The sequence below is a fragment of the Anneissia japonica genome, unplaced genomic scaffold, assembly GCF_011630105.1.
Source record: "Anneissia japonica isolate Jap-2015-1 unplaced genomic scaffold, ASM1163010v1 scaffold426_len1935630_cov189, whole genome shotgun sequence".
In the NCBI taxonomy this organism is placed as follows: domain Eukaryota; kingdom Metazoa; phylum Echinodermata; class Crinoidea; order Comatulida; family Comatulidae; genus Anneissia; species Anneissia japonica.
The window spans coordinates 47,994-62,393 of NW_022713172.1; the positions used below are offsets into that span (position 1 = coordinate 47,994).

The 14,400-nt window shown below is 34.6% G+C and overlaps 1 protein-coding gene across 1 annotated transcript in view; it reads right to left on the reverse strand.

Moving 5' to 3' along the window:
- Positions 1 to 3,033: 3,033 nt before the first annotated feature.
- Positions 3,034 to 14,400, reverse strand: part of LOC117108353 (zinc finger protein 271-like) — a 19,745-nt gene continuing 8,378 nt past the window's right edge. The window contains exons 2-8 of the mRNA XM_033250347.1: positions 10,224 to 10,359; positions 9,548 to 9,682; positions 8,526 to 8,699; positions 7,175 to 7,344; positions 6,090 to 6,255; positions 4,831 to 4,914; positions 3,034 to 3,971 (exon numbers count right to left, since the gene is read on the reverse strand). Of these exons, the coding sequence (XP_033106238.1) occupies positions 3,955 to 3,971; positions 4,831 to 4,914; positions 6,090 to 6,255; positions 7,175 to 7,344; positions 8,526 to 8,699; positions 9,548 to 9,682; positions 10,224 to 10,359 (882 nt within the window). The 3' untranslated portion in view covers positions 3,034 to 3,954. The remainder of the gene's footprint in view (positions 3,972 to 4,830; positions 4,915 to 6,089; positions 6,256 to 7,174; positions 7,345 to 8,525; positions 8,700 to 9,547; positions 9,683 to 10,223; positions 10,360 to 14,400) is intronic.

The window sequence follows — 14,400 nt, forward strand, 5'->3', positions numbered from 1 at the left end:
AATATTAATAATAATAATAATAATAATAATAATAATAATAATAACAATAATAATATGATAATAATAATAATATATTAATAATAATAATAATAATAATAATAATAATAATAATAATAATAATAATAATAATAATAATAATAATATTAATAATAATAATAATAATAGTTTTACGATAGTTTGATTAATGAGATAATAATATTAATCAGCATATTAAATAAAATTAAGTCCATGCAAAACTTGCTTTTAAATAAAAATGTTATCTACCGTACTGTATTTTATTCTGTTTCAAAAATAATCTTATAAATTATAAGTTTATTTTCTGTGATAATTTTATCCACACAGGCTATTTCATGTTTTCAAAGTTAATATGGTTGATAAATAATATATATAAAATAATAATAATAATAATAATATTAATAATAATAATAATAATAATAATAATTATAATGAAGGTGTTCGAATAATGCTTTAATAAAGAATTAATAATGCTGCATACTTCAATAGGCCTATTTACTATAGTGTGATTAATGAGACATTTGTTGATTAATTTATCGAAATCTATAATAGGTATATACTGTACCATTAATAATGATTCAGCATATTAAATCAATTAAAAAATTAGTGAAGCCGGGGCAAATAGTTGATAGTAAATAACAGTACAATGAATAGCCATATAATTGTTAAGTGCAATGACCTGTCTCTAGTCATACATTAAAAATACAAATTATAATTCGGCACAAAAAATTATCTTTACATGATATGACCTATGTGAACTCAAGCGGTAAAGTAGTATACGGTACGTACCGTCCCGATTCAAGGATTGACGCCGGGACCGTATTGATAATAATTAATGGCTACGATGAATTTTCATTTGAAACATCTTACTTGAATCTATTATACTGTGATTGACGATGGTGATTAGGCATACAGATTTCAAGAAAAATAAAAAAACAGCGTGGTGATTAATCCTGGCGTGAGTAATCCTGTTGCTTTCTAGACGGAGTCGACGTTAAGGTAAATAAAACTAAAAAAAACCCTGTTCCAAATACGTTTGCATACATTTTTATATCATTTGAAACATCTTACTTGAATCTATTATACAGTACTGTGTATGATGATGGTGATCACGCATACAGATTTCAAGAAAAATACAAAAACAGCATTTTTGCATACGTATTTGTGACATAGTTTTATGCACAGTACTTATTAAAATATTGATACAAACCAAAGTTGTCAGTTATTTCATTTGAAACCAGTGTCAGTATAATCTTAGGTAAGCATGTGGTTAACATAAGCAAGAATTTAGTCCAATGAAACTGTTTATCATCTGGATATCTTCCGAAGAAAATTGACCCTACCGGCGTCACCACGGCGTCCCCTCCGAACGATCTAACGTGACGTTGTTATGTGGGTGTTTTATAGATTAATGAGAATGGTAATATCACCGAAAAAGTAGATAAAATGACAGATGAATGACCAACAAAGACAACTGAAGACAATAGTTTGTCATCAGAAGTTATTTAGTATTTATTCGGAAAATTAATCTCAAAATCGAGTTGCCGTCCCCGGCGTTGTCAGTGACGTCGTATGATTTGTGTGCGATTTTTACAAATTAACTCCCGCGGCAGGGGAACCACCCCCACTCACCCCCGACGATCTGACATTTTTAAGTTGTTTTAAAACGATTTCAGAAAGTGTCTGTTGATAATACAGGTACATAAGCAAAAATATTATTAATAAAGCCAATTTGTGTTTCAATGTAGGCCTATGTTTAACTTGAGCACCCGAACTTTGTAGACCTATACAAATATTTCATTACTGATCAATTTTTAGGAACTCGTTAGTGAAATAAGTAGGGCTTTCAAGGAAATACTGTACTCTCTAATGACTCAAGTTACTACATCACTTTTTATAGTTTTAATCCAACCAATTTCTTCAATTTTAAATGCATTTCCCCTGAATTTGTGATAAATCGTTATCACGCATGGACTTTTGTTAAATGCGTGGCTAATAGTTCCATGTCCTATACAAATCCCCAACCATTACCAATTATAATACTCGCCAGTTTTTGTCTGTTTTGACGATATCTCTATAAGCTCAACACATTTTTTTTAATTATTTTCATTACCATGCAAAAAATAGGCACCCAGCTGAAACGTGTGTCTGTTGCCTTATACTGTATTATGTTTATTTGCATGTGGATTCGGTTTGATAATTCGTAATCGTTTACTTCTGCACACAACGTTTTGTTTCATGTCGTTTAAACGCAATCGCTGCTATTCCTGTATCTCAAAAAAGTACTAACAAGCTCTAGAGGGCTTCCTTCAAAAGACAGTAAAAGGCGTTCGTATAGGGTGTCGGTCTCTGTGACGCATATTCTAGATTCGGACGCAATTTTGGTTGAGTTCCGAACTCGTACTCTAATAGGACGCCCCCTACCTTGCGTAACAGTACTCATGCACCTCCACCGGATTTACACGCTGGGTTAACTGCTAGACGATAACATAGTGTCCAGGCCCGTAGCCAGAGGGGGAAGGGGGTCGGACGACCCTCCCCCCCCCCTCGGCTGGGGTCACCCTTTTCCAGGCCAAATATTTTTCTCATACAGCTGCTAGACCTATAGCCTGTGGCCTGTGGATCTATCTCAGGCCAAAATGATCTGAATGATGGCTGAAGCAGGGGAATCCCCACTGTGAGTTGATAGTCATGTACTGCATTTACACACAATGTATCAAGCAGCAGCATCTTGATAATTATATTCAGCATATGCAAGGGTGTCAGCCTTAACTTTTATATGCTAAAAACACCATCATTCACAGCCTGTAGATTTCAAAATTTTCTGGGTGAGGATGCCCCCGAATCCCCCACCCCAGCAGCACATGCCATAGAGCATGTGCCTACGGTACACATTGGGTCGTGTCTATGCCCTCGAGGGGGAAATAGACGCACACACACACCCCCACACAAACACACTGTGATGTTTGCAGAGACGTTACCAAATATAACATACACATGCCATTTAGAATATATCTACAGTTTTATTAAAAACGATGATCTTAAATAATAAGCTTAGGCCTATTTCTATTTCTTATTCTAAACCAAGACAGAGCTCGAGTGAAATAAGAAACTTCACGATATAAAATAGACAATCATAAAAAATATAAGTCTATGTGTTATAATTTAATATATCTTTTCAAAAAATTTAAAAAAAGAGAGGACATACATCTATAGAGATAAAAAAAAAACCGTCAATAAATGATTAAAGAATTAAAATATTCACAACCACAATCTTATATACAGTATACAGATGCAAAATAAAAGATAAACATCATAACTATAATCTGGTCTAAAGGTCTAAATCCATGAAACCATACTAACAAATATGTAGATATGAAAAAGATAAGGAAGGCATACGGAAAGAAAAGTTAATAACGATTTAAATATAAAAAATAAAAACGTATAGAATTTTACTAAAACATGAATGACGATTCTGATACCTGAAAGACAACAAGACCTATAAATAACAGTGTGTGTCTGTGTGCGAAATGCTACGTTCAAGTTGCATAGTTAAAATCCAAATAAATTAATAGAAATTGCAAGTCTTGCGTAAGCATAAATATGTAACCACTAGGCCTACCATCATATATTACCGATTCCTCAATAAAAAACTGAATTAGAAAGGCAAATATTCTATTCGTGTGCTCCAAAATATTTATGGGTATACTATTTATGGATGATATATAATGGCAATACTGAAGATCACATATTAATTTTGTAAATATAGCTTGGTCGGGAGCTTGTTATTAGAGATGGCGGCTCAATACGTTCGTTTACACGTCGATAATATGAGTATGGTATAACCGTCTGTACAGGTATGTCGATAGATGGCAGTTCATGGTCTATGAAGTTATTCTGATATGTTTTGTTGAAGTCCGTCTTCTAAATAGTCCGTCTTCATGACTGAGAGTTGCCTACATAAACAAAAGGAAAACGAAGAAATATTGAAAAATTTGCTAAAAAGTAGTCTAACAAACTGAAGTGACTGATTGAAAAGATTTTGTTTATCAGGGAGCTCGACAGCAATAGAGAAAACATTACTTTTACGGTATTTGAGTAAGGAATTCGATTTATTTCTTTAAATATATTTAATGTAATGTAGTTCGATTTATAAAGCACTTTATACAAAAGTCTCAAAGCGTGTCAAGGTTTGGACTAGCTTGTAGGCCTACTGTAACTTGCTTCTCCCCTAATGGTATCTTTATGTCTGAGCTAAACAGGTGCCAGCTGCTCTCGTCTGTCCACAACAGGAGCTGTATGGACCAGTACACTGGGGTACCCCCCTTCTCAACACGAAAGATGTAATCGGTACTTTTAAGAGAACACAAGCCAAATTATGTACACTGGGCCTACGGTTTATAGTCCTTATCCGAGACTTCTACCACCAGAACCATTAGGTTACATTAAATAAATTATTAATATAATAATATATAAATATTATTTATAAATGTAGGTTGCGGCGCACCTGCCTTAACAGCTCGGCCATGCAACCATCTAGGTCTCGACAAATATATATATATATATAAAAAAATAACAAAAATAATAAAAAAATAATACGGTAGACATAACAATAGGCAAATAATCACAAGCATAATAATAATAACAATAGTATAATATTCAATAATGGTTTACTACTGTCCAACATTTGGTTGGTCCAGTCGGGCACGACACAAGATTATTTCAGTTGTTTCAGATTAAAAAAAGCAAAAAGCTTCTAAAAATGTACATGAAAACGGACACTTTAGCGTCCTATATTGTTGCATAAAAACGCACCTTGATGCGTCTTCAGATGACTTCGTAGATTGCACGCCAAAGCAAACCTCTTTTTACAAAGATGACAAGGATGTGGTCGCTCACCTGAAAAAATAAACAATAAAGATTTAAATACGAGTTTACAACCATTTTATAGATGTTTGTTATGGCTTAATTTGTGCGTGTAAATAATCACTACGACGATCTTCATAAAATAGAACTCACCGCTCTATAAATGTGTATAGAAGAGTACTGAGTAAAACTTTAAATTTTGTCTATAGTTGTCATCTATTTATAATGTATTAAAATAATCTACTATATTTATATTATTCACCACCATCTACCATTCTGTTCTTTTACATAATACATTTAAATGTTGATGCACTTTTGTGTGTTGTAGGTTGGTGTGTTTGATTGCGTTTGTTGCGTGGCTTGTTGTGTTCATTTTTGTATATATTTTATTTAGGGGTACAAATGTAAAAGCATAATTATGCTTGTTTCTGTATACCCTTTTTATATTAGGGCTTTGCTTCGGTATTACAGTAATTCCTTCTTGTACTGACTGTAACTTCTATCGTCGTCGTGATCAATCACCATCATCATCATCATCGTCGTTATCGGCGTTTGCCGATTGCGTTGCGGACGAATCGGGGTGCCTTGCTGACTGTGTCAGGGCAGCTAGCAATGCACCCTGATTCGTCTGCAACGCAATCGGCAAAGTTGAACAAGGTTCAACCTTCCCGGCAACTGTCGCCGATAGGGTGAGCGATCCTATGGAAACTGAGCTTTATCATCATCATTATCATCATCATCATCATTATCATCATCATCATCATCATCATCATCATCATCATCATCATCATCATCATCATCATCATCATCATCATCATCATCATAATCATCATCATCATCATTAGTGTCATTCATCATCATCATCATCATTATCATCATCTTCATTAATATTAATAATAGGCCTATTATTTCTATTATATAAATCGAAAGAGTTAACGGAACCCTGATTCGTCTGCAACGCAATCGGCAAAGTTGAACAAGGTTCAACCTTCCCGGCAACTGTCGCCGATAGGGTGAGCGATCCTATGGAAACTGAGCTTTATCATCATCATTATCATCATCATCATCATCATAATCATCATCATCATCATTAGTGTCATTCATCATCATCATCATCATTATCGTCATCTTCATTAATATTAATAATAGGCCTATTATTTCTATTATATAAATCGAAAGAGTTAACGGAAGCATGCATTCACACGCACCAGTATGTAACATCATGTGGTTTTTAAGGTTGGTGTACTTGCTGAATCCCCGTTCACACAAGCGACACTTGTAAGGCCAGAATCCATTGTGTACGTACATGTGGCTCTTCAGGTCTCCTGGGGTAGGAAAAGACTTCGAGCACATGGTGCATTTGTGAGGTTTTTCCTGTAAGATTGAACATAAATTACATTGATAATATTGATTGATATCATATTGAATTATATAAAGTGTATAAGCTTCTGTAACAGAAATTTGCCTACAAATGGAGTGCGCCCTCTCTAAATTATAAGATCTTTGGTAAACAATTGGGCGAGCGGTTTGCAAAGTTTTACTTCATCTTTTATATAAGAGCAATGTCAATATTAAAACTATATTCTGTTGATGGTATTTCCATTATGGCCTTGGCATAGAATTAATACAATCTTGTTTTTTTTTTTGTTTATTTATTTTTTGTTTTTTTTGTTGTTTTAGAACAAAATATAGTATTTGGTCTCATCATCGTCTCACAAGTCCCAATATAGAATGAAATAAATCAAAAGAAGTATATTCATGGGCAAAGTGTTTGTTAAGCCGAGTACTCAATGCTCCGAACTCGTACGATGGTCGCACGACGAATCAAACTCTGCTCCCAGTGGCGGATCCAGGAATTTGAAATAAAGGGGGCCCAGAGAGGGACGTTCACAGATGGAGGGTCTGTTCTACCTCAGCCCTACCATGGTTGGGCTGAGGGAAGAAAATTCATGATTATGGCACCTCTAGAGGCCGGAAATGGCACTCTTAGACTCAAAATTTGAGTAGAATTTTCTTTATTTCTAAATTCCTTTAAAATTTTGAACAATTTAGGGGAATGGGGGGAGGGTAGCCGGATGGTTCCCCACCCCCACCCCTTGATTCCGCCACTAGTGGCTCCCTGTCGCGCGACGCCGACTACTGATCGTCGATGGCAATCTGAACATATCATCAATAAAAACAATCAATTGCGTGCCCGTGTGTGGCGTTCTCCATAAAATCGAGTCGGCCGACGACCGTCGGGCATAGTAAGTGCCCGGTTTTAAAATAAACCCCAACAACATATATTGCTTACCTTTCTGTGCGTCATTTTATGGTAGTAGAGGTTGGAACTTGCGGTAAATCGCTTGTTGCAAACGTTACAAACATGTGGTTTCTCACCGGAATGAATTCGACGATGAGTGTTCAGCGAACTCGATGTACTGAATGCTTTGAAACAAACATCACACACGTGTGGTTTTTCACCTGGAGAGGTAAGCAAAATATTATTAAACATAAATATTATTAGTGTAATTTAGGATTATTTAAAACTGTAATAAAAGCTGATATTGTTAGCATAGCATTAACAATTCTTAACAAATGCTTGTATAGGCATAATTAGAAAAAATATACATTAATATATTAAAAATATACTACAGTAGTAAAATTCACCCTCACTCAGTGTTGGGTTGAAAACGAGGAATATATTGTGATGATTAATTGATATGATGATTAATATTAGTATTACGGATGCCATAATGGCCATGATGATGTCAATGAATATGTGGTAACGATATCCTAATACTGATAACAATAATAATAATAATAATAATAATAATAATAATAATAATAATAATAATAATAATTATTATTATTATTATTATTATTATTATTATTATTATAACAACAATATCAATTAAAAAATCAATAACTTTAAATAGTAATAATGATGATGAGGATTATCATGATGATAATGGTGGTGATGATGATGATGATGATGATGATGATGATGATGATGATGTTGATGATGATAATGATGACGATGATGACGACGACTTTGAGGATAATTGTTTGGAGTGGGGGAACCAGGGAACCTGTCTCTTATACACATCTAGATGTGGATAAGAGACAGCTACTATTTTTTTTCTCTAAAATGTAATTTATTCAAAACGATTTTAGATTTCTAAAGGGTAAATTAATAAGTTCCTTCTCATCCATCAACTGTCTGGTATTAGTGATTGACCCATTTTAGTCAGCATGACGTTTTTAATCATAATAGAAAAATGCTTACAAGCTATTCATGAACAGTAATAAAAGTCCTGGTTACGATGATATAAAGCCAGGATGATGATGATGATGATGATGATGATGATGATGATGTTGATGATGATAATGATGACGATGATGACGACGACTTTGAGGATAATTGTTTGGAGTGGGGGAACCAGGGAACAGTGAAATTGTCCCCTGGGGGAACGAACTATGAACCTAAAGTTAAAAGATCAACCGCACATAATATTGAAAATTGATAATGATGATGCAATGAAAATAAAAATAACAATTTATGAAGATGACAGGAGGATCTGAAATAAAAAATCTTTCAAAAACAAGAGTAGGTCTTAATGCTGCCTGATGTTTACGTTCAAGCCTAGCCAGTAGTAAGTTACCTGTATGAGTTCGCATGTGTCGCCTCAAGAGTGACGGCCGATCGAATGTTTTGCTGCAAACATGACAAGGTAGCATCGGCTTCTTGCTGGGTTTCTTTGGTTTTGTTGGCGGAAAGTCTGAACACAAGTTATTGGCAAACATACACGAGCTGGGAAAATATGGCACGCTTGGCTCTGTCGAGTAAAATCACAACCATAATTACAATTAGGCATAATAAAATTAATCTTCTATTATACATACCCGTCCTCCGGTATGTTTCTTTATCTACCTAATCCACATATTTTATAGATCAGTATAGTTCTATATAGTATGGTATTCTATTTTAGTTGATATTAAAAATAGTAACTCAATACGTTTATAGTATAATCGTGATTCGTTCTATTCTTTTGTTATTATTTGTTCCCTTAAAGTTCCACGTTTAAGCATGGAGGAAATAATATATTTCCTCCATGGTTTAAGTAAGCCTCAGTAATAATAGCCTTATCACAGATATAAACTTAACCTTAAAGTCAGGATTGGCGGAGGAAATTTTTTTTATATGTTGTACATCGATTTTTCTAAGACACACAAAGCACGGTTGAAGAAAAACTCGGAAACGGTCAATGAGATACAGATTTTTGAATATTTAAATCTGGGGGGAAAGGGGCGTAACAACTCTTTTTTCCCACCTTTTCCCCCAATGTTTAAATATTCAAAAATCTGTATCTCATTAACCGTTCCCGACTTTCTTCAAATATGAAAAAAAAAAAAAAAAAAAAAAAAAAAAAAAAAAAAAAAAAATCGGTTGTACAACTGTACAAAATTTAAAAAAAATGTCACTCCTTCGTAGCCTGGCTTAAAGACCTTTAAGCTATTATCCAATATCTCATTGAATTTCAGTATTTTTATGGTATGTATGTTAATATTATCAAGGAGGTACTATGGTATTACGACTTAATATATCACTGTATTTCCTAGGGTTGATAATTGACAACCACGAAATCCGAAAAGCACAGGATCGTGATAACAATATATGGTTTACCTGTAGATATATACAGCTGATCTGTGGGTTTATCCGGTCTTAATAAACTTTCAATACTAAAGTCAGTGGATTCGAAGAAGGCGATTAACTCACTACAAGGGGTTATTGTCTTCGAAACTCGAAACACTGGTTTTCCTACAAAATCACAAAATGTAACAATAATCAACAATTATCAAGAGTAAATCACAAGACATAGGCCTATATAATATATGTAGGTCAGTATACCTTTAGCATTGGGTGTGATATAGAAGTGAGTTTTATGACCTAGTTATTCGAACCTCGACTAGAAGTACACTGTACTAGTAATTCCAGAGAAAGCTTCGAGTAATAGAGAAATATCACCAAAAACCATCAAACGCGAATGGATACCAATTGTTGCTAAGGTACCCCACATGTTTGCCAAAAACGTGCGTTCGGACTATCCACTGACGGCGTAAACGTATGTACACACGTGGGTTGTGTGACACGTGTTTGCGGGACAAGCGCGTAATGTTCTGATTGGTCAGTTGTTAAATTTGATTGACACTCCCGAAAATTCAATAAGGTTAGACCACCTGGGTACCGTAAAAGGTACAATATCTATGGAGGTATAATCATTCTCATCGTCTATTAAATATGACGTGTAGGCCTAGTGATAATTGCGCGCACGTATTCGTTGATTGTAAAACGATTTTACCTTTGACTTTGGATCCAATAATATTTGCATCCTGTCGCCTTGAAGTTGACTGCAAGAACCGGACCCAGTTGCATCTACGTACCATGCCGTCATCATTCGTCAGAAACACTTCAAAGCCACCGTAGCCGTTTCGCACCTACAAAAATAATTGATCCAAAACAAAATAGTTAATTTAAACACATGAATGGTGTTTTATCTGGTGAATTATTTGATATATCGGACAGAGAAGCCTTTACAAGTTTATATATATATCGCTTGCCTAATAGCTTTTACAGAGACAAAAGAGAAATATTTATATTACACTCGTTAAAATTCAATCTTAATCAATACATTTTTTACTATCCTTCCACAGTCATGTTTAATCGTTTCGTGTTTTGTTTGTAAAATGCCGACTTTAAACGTACGATGTTCCGTCGAGATTTATGCGAGTTAGGACATTCATTGGCTTCACCTTCTGAACTCTTACACCTTGGTCAGTAAACCACGACATTCTAGATCGTAAATCGACCACGGGGGAATTAAAAAACACCGCAGTTAGAGGGGCAGCAAAACTTTCCGCCAACGAAGAATAAACATTTTAAGACCAGTCGCACGCAAGCTAGTTACATCAGACTGATATAAACACGACAATAAATAAACGGGGTATGGTCGTAGCTAGTTAATAGTAGCAACACTTATTATGACTTAATCGGAAGTGTCGAACGTCGTAGTACTAGCAGCCCGTATCTGCTTAATTGGGGGAGGGGTGTCGAAGGTCGTAGTAGCCTACCCAGTTGTGGATGAGGCACAGGAAGGGACGTTTACAAAATAGAGGTCCACAACATCGACCGAACCACGACATAGGGCAGGTCCGAATACTCTTATTAAATTTATTTTTTTTCTTTTGTCTCTCACATTTTGTTCTTTAGGAGCTTCCTCTTCAATTTCGTCGCTGGTCAGCACTATTATTATTATTATTAAAGGAATATTAGGAAACGAGAAATTCACACACTGAATGAATGCAAAAAAAAATCAATAATATGGCCTAAATGTTTTCCAATATACTGAGATTGCTTTCATTAGGAATATCTTTAATTTAAAGATTATTTCTTTTTGTCAGTCATAAAAGGTCAATAAAATATACTATTTTCAAGTAGTACTAGAGTAAACAGTTACTTAAAACAAAACCCGTTTTGATATTAAGCCGGTATAAGGCATAGCAGAAAGTTGAGAATACAATGATCGTTACGTTCGGAGAGTTCCCTTTAAAGCGTTGAGCAAGTTCATATGGTTCCTCGTTGTGTATGTTTGTGCTGTGATTTATCCGCAATGACACGTTGTTTGAGTATACAAGCACCATAATTTAGGGATTGTCGTAGACCAATTATTAATGACAGTACTAATGAAACTGAGAAGTTAGCGTGTGAGTAGAGTGCGTCTACTAACCTTTCGTAGTTTACCGAGTACGTGAAGAACTTTTTTTTTGTCTATGATAGTAAACAAATTGATAGCCATTATTATTAATTGTAAAAAAATAGAGTGCAATGGAAAGAATTGATGAGATAAATTGACTGAAGATGAGTGTATTCAAGGTGGAAAATATTTAATTGAATTCATCGATGACACAAGGTGACACCTTATTCCTGGGTAAAATTACCGCACAGTCCCCTACTGTGGCACCATAACTTCGAATCATATTAGGTTCATATTTAGAAATATTGATAATTCCATACTTAACAAGAGATCTGAATTTAATTCAATTTTAAATCGCATGCAATGAGCACTTATCCCAATGGAGACCTACCAAAGGTTTAGGTTAAAAGGCCTATAAAATTATTTATAAGATACGATAAGATAACGTTTTGTCCAATATTACAAGTAAAATATACATATAAATACAGTACGATACGGTAACAGACACTTATAAGATGCATATTGTAACATTAAAATTAGAGCAAGAGCAAGAAATAGTACATCAAATTTAGCATCTAGATGTGTATAAGAGACAGGACTAAAGCTATTATATATACAGGAACGCATGGGTTTTGCAAGACATTCTTTGTTACTCATGGGCTTTTATCTTTTGATTAGTCCTGCAGCTACATTTTTTTTTATAAGAACACATTTGATAAGAACACTGAGGCTGAAATTGCATAAAAATTAAAAACAAAATAAGAACAAACTAAGGCTAAGGTAAAATTTCAAAGGAGGTTTTTATTTTTAAAAGAATAGAAAATCCAACAAGTCTTATACGGTAATGTACCTTACGTGCAGTAGGTGAATGCCCTCTATAATAATGCCATACAGTAATATGCTACGGTACTGTACAATAATAATGTTCTATGTTTGAAAAGAGTGTAAAAATAAGAACAAAATAAGAACATTTTGAACCTGAATAGACCAAAAAATAAAAACACTGAGCCTGGGAAAATATTACTGGTCCTTATAAAAAAAAAAAACCCCTAAAAAACAGTTTATATATGCGGTCTTACGTACTAGATTACGACACATCATCTAGAAAAGTGTAGGTTGACAGTTTATATTTTAAGAGGTTTTTAGATAATATGTTAGATTTGAAGATAATTATTGCAAAGACAATGCTGGTGCTGATGGAGAAAGACCTATGAATCATATAGTAGTAAACGTACGGGAACGTAGTCATGGGTTTTGCAACATTCTTTGTCACTAATAGGCTGTTATCTGTCAACTTCTCCTTATTAGAACAATAAGGCCTAATCCCCTTTAAGTTATAGTCCAGCCCTGTGTGCGACTACTGGTTACATGCTTACAAATCTAGAAAAGTATGGGGTTGCGTTAAGTCCATCCCTCCCCTTCCCTATTACTACTGTATGACCAAATAAACAAGAACAATAACGTTTACAATACCAATATTATCAAAATCAATACTGTAACTATAATAATGATGTGTTGCATTGAAAGGCCTACAGTGCTTGTATCCGTGTCCTCGGGAAATTTCGCTTTATCTGCGTGTCTCTATAACCAGAGCATAAATGAATCGTGCATAGTGCGAAATTTACGTGTTAAATTTATCTCGCGCTGAGGTCAATAAAATCATACTTTATTCTTCATTTAAGCAATAGTAGGCATACCTGTGAGTTAATAAACGCCCAGATATCATATCAGTGACTAGGCGATATTACAGGTGGGCCTATTCAGGCTATGCCTGACAGTAGCACGATCTATCTAAAAAGTGTAGGCATTATCTCTTTGAAATATGCTCCAATAAATTAAGTTAACATCAACTTATTGGTTAATTATTTGTCTAAAAATATATAAAGTATGCACAGTTTGTACGTGACGTGCCTATAGTGAAAACGCCCTCTCCGGGTCGCATTAACTAACTTATCTTTCGGCTCGGGGAAATGCTGGGACACGATTTGCCACTAAATTTTGGCGAATTTCTTGCCAAGGCAGATAATTATTTAACTTCGCTAGAGAAGAAATGTGACACAGAGCATTCCCTCAATTAAGAATGATATTTATGGCACTTATTAAACAAATAGGCTGAATATAAAAGTTTTTCTTGTATAGTAGGCCGATATTGTTATGTCTCCGTGGTATGAAGCAGACCTCACATTATGTGGGAAAGATTAAGAACAGCAGCTAGATATCAACGACAACTACGTCGAATCAGATTTGTCTGTACATTTACAATGTGCAATCATGGGGTAATTACTACGTTGAAATGGTCACAAAGTGTTCTATCATTCAACAATCCAAGGAAGCTATCACCGTGCAACACAAACCATCAACAGAGGTAACAAATGATACAATGACGACTGAATGGGGTAATTCAGGGCCGTAATTATTGCTCATTAGGGTAGACACGTGTGGTCCTGTGATTTCTCTCTTGCCATTAATTTTAAATTACGTAATTATTATCTAAACATTCTAAAGAGAAATCGTTCTATAGCATAGCATCACCCTTGTAAAACAAACTAAAGCCAAATTAATAGCATAAGGCAAACCCAAGTTACTGTCAATCTTGGCCGAATATCGCCTTGGAGATGGGACACCGCCATTAATCTTATTCAACGACGACAGGGCACAAATGTTTTGGTACGTATAGGTAAGCCTAACATAAATCAGTCAGAAATAAACAATGTACTGTACTATATTTTACCGTAGAGATACCCTTATAAAATCTTAATCTTAGGCCTAATATATATATAACTAA